This window comes from Acanthochromis polyacanthus, chromosome 3 (assembly GCF_021347895.1).
Source record: "Acanthochromis polyacanthus isolate Apoly-LR-REF ecotype Palm Island chromosome 3, KAUST_Apoly_ChrSc, whole genome shotgun sequence".
Lineage (NCBI taxonomy): Eukaryota > Metazoa > Chordata > Actinopteri > Pomacentridae > Acanthochromis > Acanthochromis polyacanthus.
In genome coordinates this window covers 20,168,612-20,187,718 of record NC_067115.1, presented here as the reverse complement: position 1 = coordinate 20,187,718, position 19,107 = coordinate 20,168,612, and the positions used below count along the sequence as shown (strand labels likewise).

At 42.2% G+C, this 19,107-nt stretch overlaps 1 protein-coding gene across 2 annotated transcripts in view; it reads right to left on the bottom strand.

The window, feature by feature from the left end:
- Nucleotides 1–18,841, bottom strand: part of ntn1a (netrin 1a) — a 60,416-nt gene extending 41,575 nt beyond the window's left edge. Inside the window, exons 1-2 of one of the 2 annotated variants that reach the window (XM_022199000.2) lie at nucleotides 18,139–18,841; nucleotides 16,891–17,947 (exon numbers count right to left, since the gene is read on the bottom strand). In XM_022199000.2, the coding sequence (XP_022054692.2) occupies nucleotides 16,891–17,947; nucleotides 18,139–18,402 (1,321 nt within the window). In that variant the 5' untranslated portion in view covers nucleotides 18,403–18,841. The remainder of the gene's footprint in view (nucleotides 1–16,890; nucleotides 17,948–18,138) is intronic. The other variant, XM_022199001.2, reaches the window with a different exon arrangement.
- Nucleotides 18,842–19,107: the final 266 nt, after the last annotated feature.

Below are 19,107 nucleotides of genomic sequence, written 5' to 3'. Positions count from 1 at the left end.
TTCATGTAGCAGCATGAAGACAGGGTGATGAGGAAAGTGTAGCTAAAGAGTTCTGTGTGTGTGCATTTTTGAATTCTCGCCACCAAGCCAAGCACAAGTCTCCTCTCCCGGGGAGGGAGTGAGCAGGAAGCCACTGAAAGCCAGCTCCTTCACTCCTGTGACACATTTATTGTCCTCAGCTCGCATCCATCTTTAAAACGGCACACTCTTAAACTTTAACCTGAATTCCTCAACGGCCCGCTCTCTCTCTTTTTTTTTTAACCCCTCACTGTGTACCTCAGGGTGCAGGGAGAAATGATGTGTCGCTGTAGCTTTCTTCACTCCTGCTCTGGGCTCGGTCTACAGTGGGTCACAAACGGAGCGTGAAACCCGCAACAAGCGGTGCTTTCGCCACAGCTCAGGTGTTTTTCTTGGAAGACAAAGCAGAGAGGGAAGCTGAATGTGGAGAGATGAGCTCATAAAGAAACAGATTTTTGCTCACATGTGGCTGAAAAGCGGGGGAAAAAAGGATACAGAACCAATGAACAAGATGACCTGTGCACATTATTGGCCTGGAGACGTATGAGTAACAACTTGCAGCTTAGAGGGATGGAATAGCAGTGAGTGACAAGATGAGCTTCATGGTTAGCTTTATCCTGTGGGATAACGATGAGATCCCAGTTTTGTAATTGCTTATAATCCCTTCTGATCCGTCAGACTTACTCGTACACATTATTGAAGCGCTTAATATAAGTATGACTGTCTTCTGAAACTATGAACCTGAGCGAGTGCATGCACAGTAACAGTAGATGCCAGCGAGCGAGGACGCCAAGTGTTGCACGTTTCAAAGAGAAGGAGAGGATCAAAAGGATCAAAATGTGGCAAGAGTGTGTGCATGCATATGCATCACTTTTATGGCACAGACTTTATTTTTTGAGTCTGAAAAGAAGTCAAATCTGTAGTTGAAACTCAGCTACGAGTCACAGTGCAAAACTGTCAGGAATGCGATGCTGTAAATGCAAATTGAAGACGTTTAGTATTATATTCCAAAGCAGGCAATAGTCATTCCAGATTCTCCTCTTCAGTGAATGGATCTTTAATACAAGAGACACACTGCCCAGTTTCAGCCTCTCAGAATATTCAAATACAGACATGCTGATGGCACGATAACAGTCATATAAATGTAGATTAATTTCAAACCTAAAGAATGGTAGGCCTAAAAGCGGGGAGAGAAAAAGTGAGACAATTTTGTATTTGTGGAATAAACAAATCCTTTTATAAATTATGCTGAAGTGATTACACCTACAAGCACCTTCTAATTGTAAAACCAACTGATTGCATCAGAACTGATTAGAATTGTTAGGTTTTTTTAAAAATCCCTTTAGATCACTAAATCTTTCTTCAATTAAAGCAGCTGTGAAGCAGAAATAAAGCAGCTAATAATGTTCAATCATTGTAGTATTAATAAATCCGTGGATGAGGGCATTAAATTTAATAACTTTCCAATCTTATTGCATTGATGTGTTTAATTAAGAGTTTTATTTTATGCCAATTATAAAGACCAGCAATAAAGGCTGCATATCATAGGACAACAGTATTACACACCAATGTGCGTACGAATATATACAATATTCTGTATCCAATATTTAACAACGTTTAAAAAATAGTATATTGGACATGCAGTACACTGTATGGATGTTGTTTGTCTTGTTCTGCGTCTTTTAAAACCTGCAGATTTTATGACTTTTTCTACCAAATGAAGCACTTGGTAAAAGTGCTCTAGATATATGAATTGTCAAGGTAATAAATATACATCAGTATAATAATAATAACATATCCACTTCAGTTTTGATTGGATTTATTATTAGTGGAAAAACAGGAGCGCTCTGCCATCCCGCAGCAGACGGAGTCCTGCGCATTGAGACGCTGTGCAACTGGTTTGGTGCATGTCGATTGTTTCTGACACTGATGGAGCAGAGATATTTTTACTGTACTACCTCCAGAACCACATTTACTGCACTCCTCTGTTGTGGCATAGTGCCTACTAACAAGGCCCTCATGCATGCTGCTACACACACATTTACATGCATCCACAGCTCTAATGGCAATGCAGGAACAGTAGCCCTTTGGAGTTAGTTTTTTTTCAAAGGGGAAACTGTTTTTTGAAGCAAAAATTAAGGAATTTCATATCGTCTGTAACCAAATGTGACACTTCTGACTCAGGCAGGAAGGATACATTTGGGAAGTGGAGATGGAGGAAAAGAGACCCCTCTGATCCAGAAACCCAAAACCCCCATTGTAATTTAGTCATCGGTAGAAGGCAATTAGCAAAAGGAGGACTGGTCTTTGCCAGAGCAAGCAAACGAATGACACACACAGAGCAAACTCAGCATTTTGCAATGAAAGCACAATTTTGCCACGTTAATAATGTCACCAGAGACAATAGTTGCTGTTTTTATGATAATAGTAGGTGCAGACTGAAACTCAGAAAAAGGACTAAGAAAGTTTATCTTGGTGGAAAGTTACTCAAACAGCAGGTGTACAGAATCTTCTGCACAGGGAGGGAAATGAAATCAGGATTTACTGATGCTTCTTTCTCACCCTGAAGATTAAAAGAAGGAGGGTGATAGCCTCTTTATTTGGCTCATAGCTCATTTCAAATGAAGATTTATGCAGACAAGGCTGAGCTGAATGTCCAGGTGTTTTTTATAGATGTTATAGAGCTACAATGTGCAAAACTCCTGAAATCTTTTTGGTCCAGCTGATCATTGATGACTAGAAGTGAATCATTCGATCAGCCGACACACACTGTCTACACACAATGATTCCAAATCCTTGTCACGAGCACCACTATCACCACATACTGAGTACATGTTAAGGCTAATGTTAGGTTGTGGATGAGGATTTTAAAAAGGCTAACAAACTCTCTGTATCAGGATTTTTGAGGAAAAAGATTTTTTTTTTTTTTGCAGTCACACTTTCTAAACCCAAAGATCATTGTAAGACCAGTGACTAATCTGATTCCCAGTGAAATGAAAGTGGTTGTGTAATTGATGTCAAAAAAGTATTACCCCCACTGTGCTATTGATTCTGTAGACATTCATTTATATTTGCTCTGGCAGGAGGTTGACTCGCAGCTACACGATGATTGTGCTGCTCAGTGGGGCAGGGAAATTTACTATAATTATCAAATAGGCCACTTAAACTTAATCTAATGAAAATGGCTTCAGAAAATACTTTGACCTTTTGGTGCAGGTTATTTTTTGTGCTAACGTCTTGCAGCTGATTTATGAAGCCACAGAAACCCACCAGAGGACTGCTAAGAGACATTTAATACAGATTAACATGATCAAGGTTTATCAGATTTTCATGGTCTATGCCCCACTGCCCCATCAACACATTCACAACTTAACCATCAAACTGTAATCGACACAGCGTAAAATATGAAATCCTCTGTGCTGGCGAAAGATTTCCGATGAGGTCACCAGCCATGGCAGCAACCTAAACACCAGCCGCTGTTATTCTTTTCCTTAAATCCAACTTGTCTATTTCTTTTTTGTCTTTATCTTTGTTTTTGATCTCCTCATTCTTTATTTTGTCACCGATTTGTTTGTTATTAGGACTTGGAGTTAATTTAATTTGCCGTCCACTGCTGTAGAAACCGCTCAAAGAAACCCAATACTGTCTTTCTTTCTAAAAGTGGAAACTATTCTGCTCAGTGTCCCTGCATTAGGAAACGATTCCTGTCACAGGAGGCAGAACAAAAGCCACAAGAGAACTGTGTGTTCTTGATTATCTCGTAAGAGTCTGTCCGACCGCACATGTACTAACTATTCAGATGTGACCAAAAAGAGGAATGGAAGGCATAATAATGTCCTCTCTTAATTGAGAGCGTCATTTCTCATTTTAGTTTGGAGACTCAAAACAGTTACGGCGTTTATGTATACAAAATCACACCTGGCTGTTATTACATGTGACGTTAAGTCCCTGAGAATACCACTACATTAGAATAAGATTCAAATTGTAAGATATCTAACTTTTACACCTTATAGCGTTCTGTCTATCTAACTCAAAAAAACTATCAAAAATGTAATATTATTCAATTGGTCACATTTTTTTTCAACCAAAAACTCTTTTTCTTTTCAGTGGTCTTTCCTATCAGCCTTGCTTCTGATGCTTCTACAAAAAGAAAAAAAAAACAAAAGAAAGAAAAAATAAATGCATCATCACAAATGAAATAAGACTAGTTATTTGTATGTGGATGCTTTTTAGGGACTTTTAATTATTAAGAGTAAAATTTAAAAATCAAACCTGTCACTGGCTGTATCAGAAAAACACTCACAAAAGATTATTTTAATTCTTAATCAATATTTTAAAACAGGATGCCTAAAAAGAAGTGCGCTTTTGACGACCACCATCCACCCCAAGCTCCTCCCAGTGAGCAATATTGAACACATGGAGTAAATCTTGCTAAAGACTACTTTCACAGGAAGAAACGGGGAACAGAGAACACAATACAAACAACAATTGTGTTTTCCTTCTAAATATAATTGCAGAAAATAAATGTTGAGTTGTCAGACAGGATTACAAAATATGATGAGCTTCTACAGGTGGAATACTGCATTTACAAATTCTACAAAGCCACAAATTACTGACAGGAACAGGTCTGCATCAGCTACTGATAAAACTCCCAGATCTACCTCTGGCTCCGCTCCTCCATCCATCTACCTCCTTCTTCACCCCACGCTTTCTGTCCTTCCCGGCAGACAGGAGAATCATCTCCCATTGGTTACCCCTCACAATCCACCTCAACTTTTATCTCTAGCCAACGACTTGTCGTGGCCGCACAGGAGAAAATACGAGAGGAAAAATACAACCAAAAACACGGGAGGGGAGAGCGAAAGGAGGAGGAGGTGAAATGCATTCTCCAGGTTCTTTTTACCATCAGGTGGACATCTGGATATCTACAGAGACCGGGAACATAATCATTCCAATATCTCCGAGTGTCTCAGGAGGTTAGAGAGCAAAAGATAGACAGAGTGAGAGAAACCGAGGCCAAGTTTTAGTTATTTCCCTCCATGTGACATACAGGTCTGGGTCTTAGCTCTTAGAGGTCATAGAGGCCCCCTTTTGGAAAGGAATATTTTGCCGCAAACGATCATATCATAACACAAATATTACCATTAATGACTCAATTTCCTTATAATTTCCTTATCGACCCTCATAAGTGGGCCCATTTGTTTGCTTTGTCATCCTCCAGGGATACGGGCCCTTTGTTATTAGAAGCAGCGAGGGGACTCACGTGGGAACCCGATGACTTAGTCAGCTGGGGGAGGGGGGTCCCTGCAATGCACACATCACCGCTCTCATCCTGCAGCCCTGAGACCCAGCAGCAGTGGAAGCTATTTAAACAGCACTTACTGGTAGCATACTCAGTCAAGAGCCTCTCTCTGTCTTTACATCTGCTCCCACACTCCCTACTTTTTCTCGCACATGGTAGCCCCTAAAGTCTCGCTCTCTTTTCTTGTCCCTATAATGAGGCTTACAGAGGAGCTAAATCAGCCGAGGCCACTGCTTCTCTCTCTGCTCTCAGTTGGACACCAACCCCTAATTAATTGCCCCAGAGGCTGAGGGAGAAAAGGTGTTGGGCAAAGAGGGCAAGAGCATAGCTTTACTCTGTCAAATGTGCTCAATTTCTTCTTTTTCTGTCATTTCTGAAAGACGGAGAGGGAGAGCATTGTGTGTTCTTGAGAAAACGTGCGGACTCGAAGCCCCTCACCCCACTCAGTGTCTTGTCTGTGAGAGCTAATGAGTGATGGATTAACCTGGGATCACCCCTGGCAAATTGAGATGACCCCGCAAACTTTCCCCTAAGTACCCTCACAGAAGTCTGCATTCCACTTCACACAACCAAGCACACACACACATGCATAAGTCACGTTTGGGTGTTATTTTCTCTCAGGAAAATGTCATTGTCATTCATTGTAGGGGTCTGTGGTTTGATGTCCACACAGGCTACTTGCAGAGGCAACAATGATGTGCTCAAAAAACATCACAATAGCAAGTAAAAGGACTGTTTTTGTTTATTTTGCAAATTCCTCCGACGATTACGAAGAGCAGAAATATGACGTTTGAGGTACTTTGCATACAAACCAACAATGCAGCACCTGTTGGAAGGTTCAGTTTGGGATTATCTCACTTTTTACATTTTAGCAAATGAGTTTGCAAACATGATCTCATACTGCAATATCAGATCTCCAAACAACAAAATCTGACCACTTTCAGTTAGAACGCTTTCCAATCAACCTGCACAGCATCCTGTCCGAAAGTTTATTGCAAATCCGTCTACTTTGTGCTGACCTCTGCTGACTGAGATCTCTTTGTGCAGCTGCGTCAACCTGCTGCATGCAAGTGGAAGCTTCATTTGCCAGCTTTTTTTTCTTTTTCTTGGTCCAGCAGTTTGCAGTCCTCGAGGACATAGATGAAAACGTGTGACTTCTAGCTGCATGTATCACTGTCAGTTATACAGGCGATTGCAGGCTCGCACACACACACACACCGAAACACGCAAACACAACCTGTGTGTTGAAGGCATCCATGACGACCGGGTGCTACAAACGTCTGCTGACCCGCCGGCTGCCACGCACACACAGGCCCACGCAGCCTGCATCCTGACTTATATGGGAAAGACAAAAATCATTGTTGATAAATCACCATCAGCACTTCAACAACAACACACGCACACACAGACACGCAAAAGGAATTCCAGGGAAAGTATTTTTCTCTGGCAGCGTGTGAGCACGTTTGACGCATAATGAAATTGTTTGACTCTGCTTGATCTGTCACAGGTGCTCTCTCCAACTGTGTTTGTGTGAGAGAACAAAAGAGAAAGACAAAAATAGACCAGTTTTAACCCCGTGCGTGCTCATTTCTGTCATTCTAATCGCATCCAAGGGTTATTCTACGGGAAAACCCTTTGAAATGTTATCTGCATCTGCAGTCTAAGAGTTTACAACATAATTAACCACCACAGACGCTTCACTCCTTAGAGGCAGGTTCCAGCTGGTTGCAGTTCACTCAGATGACGACAGCAATGTACTACAGAAACAGCGGGGGGCGCTCTGATCTGCTCAACCGGCTGCTGTACGGAGGTGTAACTCCATCCAGCCATTAATCATCTATAGCTGTGAGTGTTAAGGACCTCTGCTTCCATCGCAATGCGCTCATGCTCGTGCTAGGTGGTCCTCTCGGCAAGTAGTGTGGCTGCTGCCAGAGAGGTTTTTTTGCCAGGACTTTCACCTTGAATCAAACACAGAGCTGCTGCATATACAAAAGCTTCCCTCTCCTTTATTTCCTTCTCTCTCTCTCTCTCTCTCTCTCTCTCACTCACACGCACACACACACACACAAGAGAGTATCTGGTTTTTATTGTTGTTGTTGATGCCGTTTCAGCCGTATCACCTACAAGAAGAGTTTTAACAAACCGAGTCAAGTCTTTGATTTGTAAGTGTGAACAGATTTGGATAACTGTAGCATAATCTAACAGCATATGCTGCACCAGGTTGTTGTGATGTGTTTCTTCTATGTGGAAATATAAAAAAGAATGAAGGTTTTTACACATAATCTCATTAACATTGCATTAACCAACCACTGCAAAACGCAGCTGGGGGGCACAGTGCAGGAGAATGACTTTTTTTCCATCTCTTAAAATCACTTTCTGACTTATTCGCTTCCTTTCTCTGTTGTTGCCTTCAATCCACATTATATATTTGCTTTGGCTGCCAACACTCCCCCTGGTCTTGGTAACCTGCTGCCACACAGAGGTGCTGAGATCATCAGGCCTGATCCTCTACAGCACCGCTGGCCTCGGATTCAAGATCAGGTCGCACATACGCACACACTCGCTGCTGCCAACGCCTCCACATGCACAGAACCAGGCTCCCTCATCGACACTCATACACACTGTTTTCCTACACTGTTTACTGGTCCCTTTATGCAGCCCGATCATGACCCTTGTTAACAAGTGGGACTGCTCTGGTCTGTCTACGCTGGCAATGAATCAGGTTTGTGCTTCCAGCGTGTTTCAGACCTGATGACTATGTGAAGCAGTGACGCTGGCTTGTGCATAAACTGATGGGCTTTACAGGGAAACGTGAACAGTTTTATACATCATGCATGTTTACAGATTTTAACAAGTACTACTACACATGTGAAATAAAATGTTGCATAACTCCTTTCGAGGCTCCAGGAGGAGCTGTGCGAAGTTTAACATACTGAGTGCTGTCGTTTGAGTTTGTTCCAATTGAGGATCAAGACTACAATTTTCGAAATAAATAGAGAAGTTAGAAAGAAGTGAGCTTACCAGACTTCTGTAGTCTGCTTGTCATCACTGCTCGAGAGCACTTCAGTGTCTGACCAAGCTCCTGTCTGTCAGGTTGCATTGTGGGTAATGTAGGTGCCAGGATTTGACAAGGAAGAAAGAAAAGATGATATTTCTGGTTCTGCAGGTATTGAGTTTGATTGTTTTTTAACTACCCATTGCGAGTCCAACAATGTCATTGGAAGATGGCTAAATTATTGAATTGGTGGAGCACTTGAAGAAATGAAACAGCTACAGCCAAAGAAAAAGCAGATTGCCAGAAGTGTCTGTTGTGATTTCAAGACAATGCACGAACTTTCCAAGTGATTCCTCTGAGGATAAAGCAGGAAAATGAAGTGTGATTTTTCATTTCTGGTAGCAAACTCCAGCAAGTACACTTTCTGCTGTTCATTTCAAGTCAAACAGGGCAGGATGTCCTGTTTGATTAGCTCCTATCACCTCTATGTGACAGCAGTGAATGTGCTTACTTAATATATGTGAGAGACAGTCAGGCTGTGGTTCATAAAGCTGATGAGTGAGGCCCTGCAGTGTTTTGTGTCTAATGTGTGAACACAGGCTGATGTTGTCTGGCGCTGGGTTTTAATTACCCCTAATCACTCTGTACCCGCTCGAACCAAAACCTTTCCATTACAAACACTCCATCTCGCTCCTTTTTGAGTCTCTCTGCTTCTCTGTCTGTCTCACACACACTTAAGTTGTGGTTGAAGCCAAACCCACAGCACACACAGATCCTCCCTCGGCTAAGACGAGCTTTCACTACGGCATCAAGTCACCAATTAATTCATTAACAGACGTCTCCTCGGGCGCTTGAATGGCTGCACGCATCCTGGACGGAATTACTGTTTGCATAAACATTCGCTGGCAGACAACGCAGATTTAAAGACACACTCAAACACAATCTCTTTTCTCCCTTTTACACACACACATGTACACCCCAGAGCAGAAACAAATACACTGGATACTGTCAAGGTGCCTCCTGGCAAAGAAGACAGGCACATGGAAACACAAAAATATAAACAGGTAACTGGCAGACAGCAGAGACAGGTATCAACAGAGACTGAGAGAAGCATCTCGTCTGTCACTTGGAGCGACCCACTGAGTGTGTACAAGTCTTTAAGTTGTCCTTTTGTCCTTACCTTAACTGCTAGCAGCACATTTGCAGATGTTTGGGACTCATCCTAGTCATGTTTGAATTTGAATTTGTAATGCATTTAACTTTTTGCACCTAAGGCGACCTGCCATGATTGAGCTCTCCACACTGCTGAAGAGCACGTCTTCCAATGAAAATAATGAAACAGCTGTCATCGCTGCAAAAAAAACCCTACTTCATGCTTGTGGTTTGAAAAAGATTAATCAGATTGCTGACAATTTTTAATGGGCATGTGCACCAGGTCCAGATTTCTCTCCTGAGAGCATACCTGACAGCATAAATGCGTAGTATGTGTGTGTGTGTGTGTGTGTGTGTGAGCTACTTGTGCAGCTTACATTGAGTAAGAGGAGTGCTGCATTTGAAGGACAGGAAGAAGAGGAAAAGATCGTTTGGATCTCATCAGCAGGAACAATTATCACCAGCTGCTGGAAGAGTGTGGCACAGATTGAATGGAAACATTTGAAATGTAAGACACACAGTGCATGTTTTCATCCGCAGGTATCCAGCTGCGATAATTCCGATCATAATAAATAGCACGATGATGGTAATAATGATGATTAGGATCTGAGTTTCAGGTTGGATGTCGTAATAAAAGCAGCCACAGTCCACGGTAAGTTCAAGCTCCAGTGAGGGTGACAAGAGGAAGTGAGTGCAGGATGGGAGCCAGCAGAGTAACGCAATATGGCTTTCCACCAAAGCGTTTCTCAAAAACAAGATCGAGGTTCCATTTCTCGTATGAGACCTGCTCACACAGGCTCTGGCTGAAAGTGCGGACTCACACTGCGAGCGGGGTCTGTGTTGCATTACATGTTGCAGCCAGAGCAATGAAACAAAACCACAGCCGCAGAAATGTTCGCTTTGCCCAAAGGACCCTGAGCTGAACAACAGATACACAGGCTGTGAAATTTCAGAACAGATTTTTGTCTTTTCTGACAACTGAACACATTCCATCACCCCCAAGCAGTGTGACCTGAGCTCTGTCAAACGCAGAAAAATCGATTGTGATGAAAATGATCTTTTTCCACTTGAGACTAATACCGGACAACACGCACAAAATTCTCGTAAAAGAGAGTTTACAGATGTATCTTGGATTTAGTTTGTGGTGGCAGCCTTCCATGCATTTCTCTCTCCGCACCAACACACATTCTATCTGTACATTATCCTCAGACCTTTTTTGATATAAACTAATTTCCAATCTTCAAAGGGCTGTCAGAATTTATTATCTGTGCAAAACTGGAATTCCTTCAAAATTGAACTGCTTCTTGAACAGGCCTCATGACAAGCAACAACTAGCTCCAAAATTCCAGCTCACAAGGGTCCGCTGCCAACTACTGACGTTAATAGCTTCAAGATCTCCCATGCTCCAACACACTCAACAGTATCTACATTATTTGTCACATCTATTGCTTCCATTTCAGGCAAAATTACTGCTATTAGGAATGAGCTCACTCCTGGGAATTGTGCACTCTCTGGTTGCACAAGTGGTCAAAGTAGCATTGTTATTAAAGTCGATTGATTTTGATGGTTTTAATAAATGAAATCATTATATATATTTGTATTGCTATACTTTGACATTCTTCTGATTCCAAAGGTAAGGATCATGCTTGAATCCAACACGCTTTCATCTTGCGACTGAGGTCTGCAGGCTATTTTTGATCCAAAAGGACTGTTCAAGGCCAGGAACAAGGATTTACCTCCTGTCACAAGCCAAGTCATTTAAGCTATTTTTAGAGAGTTCAGGGGGTAAAAGTCACACTTGAAGATTGTTGTGTTTCAAATGAACCAGCTCATTTTTTGCAGCAACGGACAGAAGTCCGTGCATGTATCTATAATCGGACAGAGATGAAGAAATTTCTCCATGTATGTATTTTTTTAATCAGAAGGTGCAGTTTATACAGTTGGGCTTACAGCACTGATTAAGGGTGAAAGTTCACACGTCTAATTCTTTAAATTTTGGCTGTAATTAGCTTTTAAAGGCCTGACATAGATTATCAGTAAAATTAGCTATGTGACAAGCCTCTCACTCTCCCTCAGTTGACAGTAGTTGTATGGGCTGCATGTGGACAGTTCAGCCACAAGATCTACAGATCCTGCAGCCTACTACAGAGCGTTTTCATTATTACTGCCCTTTCACTGCATGTGTGTGTCTCTTCTGGCTGTCTTTTTTAGTGTTTAGTTACGGCACTTGATATACAGTGCCATCAGCCTTGCTTACAGTATGTTCTGGCTTAGTGTCCACGTTTCTGTCTGTTTGAGAGATACAGCAGGTCCTGAGAATCTAAAACAGAAGGCCGAGTCAGTCGTCTGGAGCATGCACAACTTATTTTTGCAGCGGTTTACAAAACCAGTCATAAACACTGATAAGAGCTCATGGAAATGGAGAGAGGCCATTCCCCCTTGTTTGAACTCGCAGCTAAAGACCTGAAGAAAACTTTTGTGGGAGTGTGTCTGTGTGCATGTAGAGGAGAAAGAGGTGAGTGAAGAAGCTGTGAGACGGTGCAAAGTGCAAAAACGGACTCGGTCAGTTTATTCCCAGCTTTGTTTGTCGTGAGCGAGACTAACAACGCATCCCTTCGGTGTCTTTTGAAGATGAAGGATGCCGGTTTATAAAAGGTGCACGGTGAGCTGCGTAAACATTAACCAGACCTTCAGTGTGAAACGTACCAATGAACCAAACAGCCAGGAAACATCTGAGGAAAGGCCTGCAGGACGTCTCTGTTGTCCAACACATTTAATGCGTTTTAAATGACAACCATCAATTCTCATGTGCAAACACTTAACAACGCACGTCTGACTGGCAAACTAGACAAACATCTAAACAAAAAAACCACGAAAGCAACAAATATCTCAAAGAAAACATCCATCCTGCACCACAGCTTCACCCTCAGAGACATCATTAGTGTTTAATGACCGCTTTTATGATTTCACCAAATATTCATCAACACCTGACAGACGGAACACATGAACCTGTACTCAATCAAAGGCGGTTAGGTGGAAATTGCAACCCTTGCACAAAGCACATTGCTACATTTGAAAATTTTAGTAGGTTGGTGCACCGTGGCAAGCGAAGAAAACGAGCTCTCGCATTTTGATTCTGTTTGAGAAATGCCACAAAATCTTGACATTGATTGTTGCTGGTTGTGTAGCTGGAAATGTTTCTGCTATCACACTCTGCTCTTTTTGCTCTGGAATGAACCTAAACCTCATTAATGTTTAGGCAGCAATCCATGAAAATAGTAAAAAAAAAAAATTATACCAGCAAACAAATGAAAGCAAACAGCTGTTTTTAAGCATTAACGCATGTTTGCTGGAACATTTTGCACTCAGCAATTCTGGTGAACTTTTTTTTAGGACTTTTTTTTTTTTTGCCCACATATCACAAGGCATAAAAACAACTTAAAACGTTTTTTTCCTTCTATACAAGTGGTTGCGGCTTTAAAACTCAATTATTTCAAATCAACCGTGTCAACTCTTCGGCACCGCATGTTTGCTTCTGTCAGTCAGATGCCTCTGAGCAACACCTGGGAACGCTTTAATGTACTTTGTGCTTTCTGCAGTGTAGATTTTGATAAAGAGGGACAAAACATGCAGCAGATCTGTTTAAATCATGTATATGATGCTGGGATATAAATGAGGCTGTAATTTCCCGAGTATGTGGCTGCATATCCCTCTTTTGCTTTCCCTCATTCCATTTTCTTCCCCCTCACTTTCACATAGTAGTTGATTTTCTTACAATAATCCCTAAAAAGTGTTTGCTTACTTTCCAGCCACACTGAGAGAAGAGACAGTTGATAAATGTCGATACACTCATCTGAGTCATGTTCACTTAATACCCTGCTCTCAAAGTTTACACTTAACAAGCAGCAGCAGCGGCGACGGTGGAATTTATTTGTCCTGGGTTTAGACTCTCAGGCGACAGATGGAGACGATAGAGTTTAACATGCTTTGCTTGTTGAAGCATCATAATATCTCAAATCTGAAACCAAACAATTGGCACTAACAGACATAAATGAAGAAAAGCAGCCAGGTTGGGAAGACCAATGGGATACTGGTTTGGGAGTAGAAGAAAGAAGTTTTTTCCTGTCACAACACCTTTTATATTCCCTGTAGAAAACACTAAAGTATGTCAAAATACACTGCTGACAGCAGGCCTTAGAAACGTCGTTCCACTGCCCCCTCTTTTTCTCTCTCCCTCTCACATTTCTCTATCACACTCCCTTTCTCTCGCTCACGTCCATCTCTTTCATTTTCACTATTGTTGTCTTGCTCCATCTCCAGCCCCTCCTTCTGTCCCTGCTTCTCTCTGCTGGTCCCCTCATTCTGCATGCCTTCAAGCCGTCTATCTAATATGCCTGAATTATTCAAGACACTTTCTCCTCTTCTTCTTTCTTATAACCCAGCACTTCAAGGAAACTCCACACACCCCCAAAATCTAACTGGAGGTTAAAAAAAAACTACATTTACAGTTAATTTGCATTGGAAAAAATGATCTGGAGGACACTTTGTAACCGCAGGTTTTCTCATCATACATTCATTAGCTGAAACAATGTCTCTTTCCTTTACTAGGAGAGGTTAGAGGGATTGTTTGGTGCATCAAAAATCTGCTGCGAGTTAAACAGTAAAGTTCATTCTACCTTTGAATGCAGCTCCACATGAACACCTCTACACTAACGATTGAACAGGTTTCGGATGGCCGCTGTGTTACTGAATTCGTTGCATTAGAAGCTTCTCCTTGGCTGCGAAGAATCGATAAGCAAAATAGATTGAGATGCACACTCAAGAGCTCACGAGTTCCCTTTAAGATTACAATGGAAGCAATCAGCAAAGTGCACAAAGAGAAAAACAAAGGCAGACCTGTGTGTTTAAATGTGCTTTTTTTCTCTCTCTCTCTCTCTTTCTTTCCTCTGTCTTTGTTAACTGTCCTGGCAGAGGTGTGATCTCTTGTCCTCTCAAAGATTCGGTGTTTGCTTATCACACACATACACTCATATCCAAAACCTGCAAGCTGTCAATAACCTGCAGAAAACATGAAGGATGCACTAAGTGTGAGTGTGAATTCTATCAACTATCGTCGGGTAAAATGAATATGAAATGATATTGGATAAATGAAACAGTTCATTTATAATTCAGAAGTAGTGTATATATTCCAGAAGCATCCTGTACCTCTGTAGATCATTTTGATATTCAAAAGCTCCAAATACCCCTCCATGCGATTTTACAACTGAAATATTCATTTATTGTCTCAGTTCTGGGCTAATTATTCTGTTGCTTGGTACATTAAGTTCTGATAAGATTCTTAAATGTAAGTACATTAAGGTGGAATGGACAGCTTTATCCTTAATTAAAAAAGACTGAACATAACTTTAATCTACAGTTTTTAAAGATGTATTTTTTGTAAGTGCCTCCTATATAAAATGCATCCTATTTTACAAAGGGCTCAAGTAAAATCAATAATTTAAAAAAAAGTGTGGAGAGAAAATCAGCTGTGAGGGTAAAGTGGCCTCCATGTAAAAAACAAAGGGCATATAAAAACATTTTTCTGCCTGCTCCGTTTAACAGATTGTGACTTTCTCAGTATGTACAGTATGCAGCCATTTCCGCAAAAGCTGCTTCTGTTGATTTAGCAGCGTGTTCACGTCTGCCACTGAGAATGTCTCTGAGCTTTGGAAATGGACAACAGCAGCAAACAAAAACCTTTTAAACAGCTGCTATGTGTCAAAGTGGCTGACATGTGCTGTGACTGTCAAACAACATAGAGCTCCCCTTTCCGTGCAGACCTGCGACTGAATGGAAAAAAATACAAAGATCTGATGGTTTGTGTTGAATGTGTCTGTGTGTGGTTGTGAGGTTTTAGTTTTAGTGTCCATCAATAGTCACCTTTGCGCTGGTCCTTTTTGTTATCCACCTGCCTCTCCTCATACTGCTTGTTATTTTGAAATTGCCACTATCTCAACACTTTTCTGCGTAACAAAATGAAACTAAAAATGCAAAAAAAAAAAAATGCCAACACAGAATTTGCTGAAAAGCAAAAGCAGATGGTAAGTACATATCCTGGTGCAAGATTTCATATAATTATCCAAAAAAGCGTGTTTTAAAAAACTGAACAGCTTTAGAGATGTAATTAAATAATCTGTACAAACAGTTTCAGTCACTTCTCACAAGTTTGCAAAGCTCACCAGCTTTTCTCAGCTGCATCTAAAGTCAAAAAGTGAATGAGCCAGTGTAGAGGGATTAGCAGTATCTCTAATCTACACACTCACATTTCTGTTCCAGGTTGTAACAAATCCTAACTAATGTAACTGTGATTACTTTGATCACTCATCAGCTGATGTACCATGTTGGCTTCACTCACAAAGAGCAGGAGCACAGATATGATCAGAGATTTACTTCTTTTTCCCTCCTGTAACATTTGCTTCTTTTCAGGAATAAAAAAAAATACTGTCTGCTAAACCTATAGAGGCTTATGTTGGTTTTCACATATTCTTGCTTTGAGTTGAGTCTGAGAAAATAAAGTAAAAAATAATTATAGAATTATGTAGCCTAAATTCAAGTAATTTGCAGTTGTTACAATACTATTTTTAAAACTCATATAGTCCAGAAATCAAATTGTATTACACACACGTTATAATTATCTTAACATAATAACAATCCGTAATAACCAGTGATAATAAATCTCTTTTGTATGCTCATGACTCCACATTTGACATTTTAAAAACGTCGTTTCACGACTGAATTTGATGTGGAAGACAAGTTATGTGATAATAACAAAATCTGCGTTCAATTAGCAGCTGTGGTGACTTTATTTGCAGGATTCATCAGATACATTAGAAGGCGTCGCTTTATTGCAGCGGTGAAGTGGAGCTCTGAGAAATGTTGCCGCGGATGATTAGGCTCAGTGGCCCCGTTTGAGGTGGTTTTTTAAAAAGCCTCCATTATGGCCTGCATCAGGCTAAATGGACTTTCAAATTGCATTTTTTTTTCATGTTGCATGTGACTAAAACCCAGTTGTGTGCTCGTGGACGTGCGCAACAGAATCAGAAAGAGATGGGGTCTTTGCTGCGGTTTTGCTTAAAGGGAGTGTTTAAGTGTGTTTAATCGAGTGAAGCTGTAAAATATTAGTCATAAAATATAACAGAATCATTTACATGATAATTATTGGTAGCATCATAATTATCCTGAAAGGCCATCGAATGCGCAATTTTGCATAAACAAATTCCAAACACCTGAGCTTTCCTTCTTTTTTTTCCAAAGTACTATTATAAACACATTTTCTTCAAATCATTCCATGCAGGTGGCACACATGAAAATCATCCCACGCGCTCAGTAACACAGCTCAGCATCAGACAAACTCTTCGGGATGCAGAACGGGGGATGGACTCACCGACACACTCGTTGGCCTCCCTGGCTGTGGCTCTCTGCCACGGTCTGTCGTAGTGGAAAGGTTTGCACCTGTCGCACTCCGGCCCGGCGGTGTTGTGTTTACATTCACACACCAGGCTCCCGTCCCGGTCCTTTACGCACCGGGACGCGTGCCCGTTGCACTTGCATCTCCCTCCGACCTGCAGGTCCGACACCGCGTAGAAGTACGAGTCCCGGGCCAGCTCCGAGTCGTCCTCGTTCTCGTCGCCGAAAGTGTGCAACCGGCTGAAGATAACTTTGATGTCCGTGGCCGTCACCCAGTCCTGCAGCACCGGGGAGTTGTCAAAGTCGTGCGCCGACGGTCTGCCGTCCAGCGTGCTGAAGGCGATGAGGCCGCCGGTCAGAGGGTACATGTCGGTGTGGGAGTCCGTGCACACGGCCTCCTGCTCGTTCTGCTTCGTGATCACGGCCCTGTTGGGTTTGTTGTACATCTTCCTGCACTGCGTGGAGTAAAATTGAAAAGGCACCCAAGTTTTACCGTAGTCCATGGATTTGTAAATGGCCATGGATTCGGGTCGTGACGAGCAGAACTGCAGGCTCACATATGTGACCTCAAACTTCTTGCCGAGAGACAGAGTCAGGGTGACGTTCTGCGGGTACTGGATGAAGTTCTCGGACTGCCAGCAGGTGAGGTTATGCGGGTTGTTGAGATCCGTTAGATAAGCCGGTGGGTGATACTTCTTGGGGTCGGAGGCGTCGCAGGTGTGACAGTTCCTGGTCCTCTCGTCTCCCTTCTGGTCGGATGTCACCACGCAGTAGCGGCTCGGCGTCTTGCCGCAGGTGCTGGACACCCTCATCTCCTTGCCGAAGGCGGAGTTGACGAAGTCCGGGATGCAGCGCCGCGGGTTGCCGTGCTCGTCATAACAGGGGTCCGGGGGAGAGGTCTGCGCCGCGAAGAGGCTCATCCCGTAGCCGCCAAAGACGCTCCGGCACGACAGGGACACGGCGAGCAGCAGAGTCAGCGCAACATCCACAGCTCTTCTCATGGTGGCTCCGTCCGTCTCCGAGTGTGTCTGTAGCTGAAGGGGAGAGAACAGCACAGCAGGCATGCAGGGAAGTTAAAACACAGCGATGGCACATTAACACAATCATTTAGACTGTCTGCGTAAAGTTCCCAAACAAAAACTGGAACACGTGTCAGAAAGTAACATTCACTCACATAGTGCCAAGTTTTTTCGGTTTTTTTTAAAATCTATAAATCTCACTTTACCTGAGAATAATTTAAAATAATGTGAATGGCGAATCTCTCAATCACAGCTCCTTCTGTTTTACTTGTTTGTTTCTTCCAAATCTGCTGCGTAAAAATAGAGGAGCGGCTGGATTTAAGACTCGCTTGTGTCCTTATAGCGAGTCCCTCTCCTCCTGCCGGTCTTTTCAAAATCTCTCTCTCTCTCTCTCCCTTCCTCCCTCTCGCTCTTTCACTCTCTCCCCCACCTCCCCTCTCTCGCGGATCTGATCCTGCTTGGCACAGCATTTCGGTTCAGCTCATCTTAAGGGGTGACACCAGGCGGAACAATGACGTCCACTGGTGGCGCATCTGAACATTGACGAGTGAGAGAGAGACGCAGATGGTCTCAGTAGAAAGAAAGAAAGATAGAGAGCGAGCCTTGGTTTATCCGGTACATCTTCATCTGATACGATCATGATGAAGAATAGAGCACACCTGGCCAAAAAGTGTTCTAAAGCCAACAAGTTACAGACACTGACTGTTTAATGTAATCACGAAAAGGAGATTTTTCTAAGTTCTTCTGAATTATCGTATCCAATCCCATTATCTACCCAGTTCCAGGCAGCATCAGAGTTATGACAAAATAATGAACTTCATTAATAGCAAACCGGCTAGTAGACATCAGATTAGTATCACTTGGAACAATAAAAATGCTCCAGTTGTTCCAAGTCCACACAAGGACAGACAATCATAGACACGTGCTCTAATAAATCACATGTTCTTAGCAGGAACATGGGCATTTAATGTGGAAAATTTGCATTGTGCACGTGCAGATTTTGAGATAACTGAGGAGCACTTTATGTCCCCATCATATTATGGAACTTGTGCATATCAGCAGCAAAAGGAGAGCAGACAGAGAATCAGCAGTTAGATGGGGCATAAAGTGACACCACTGTATCCAATAAGACCTTCTATACATCACATTCAGCTGCCCTGTTTTGCAGGATTGTA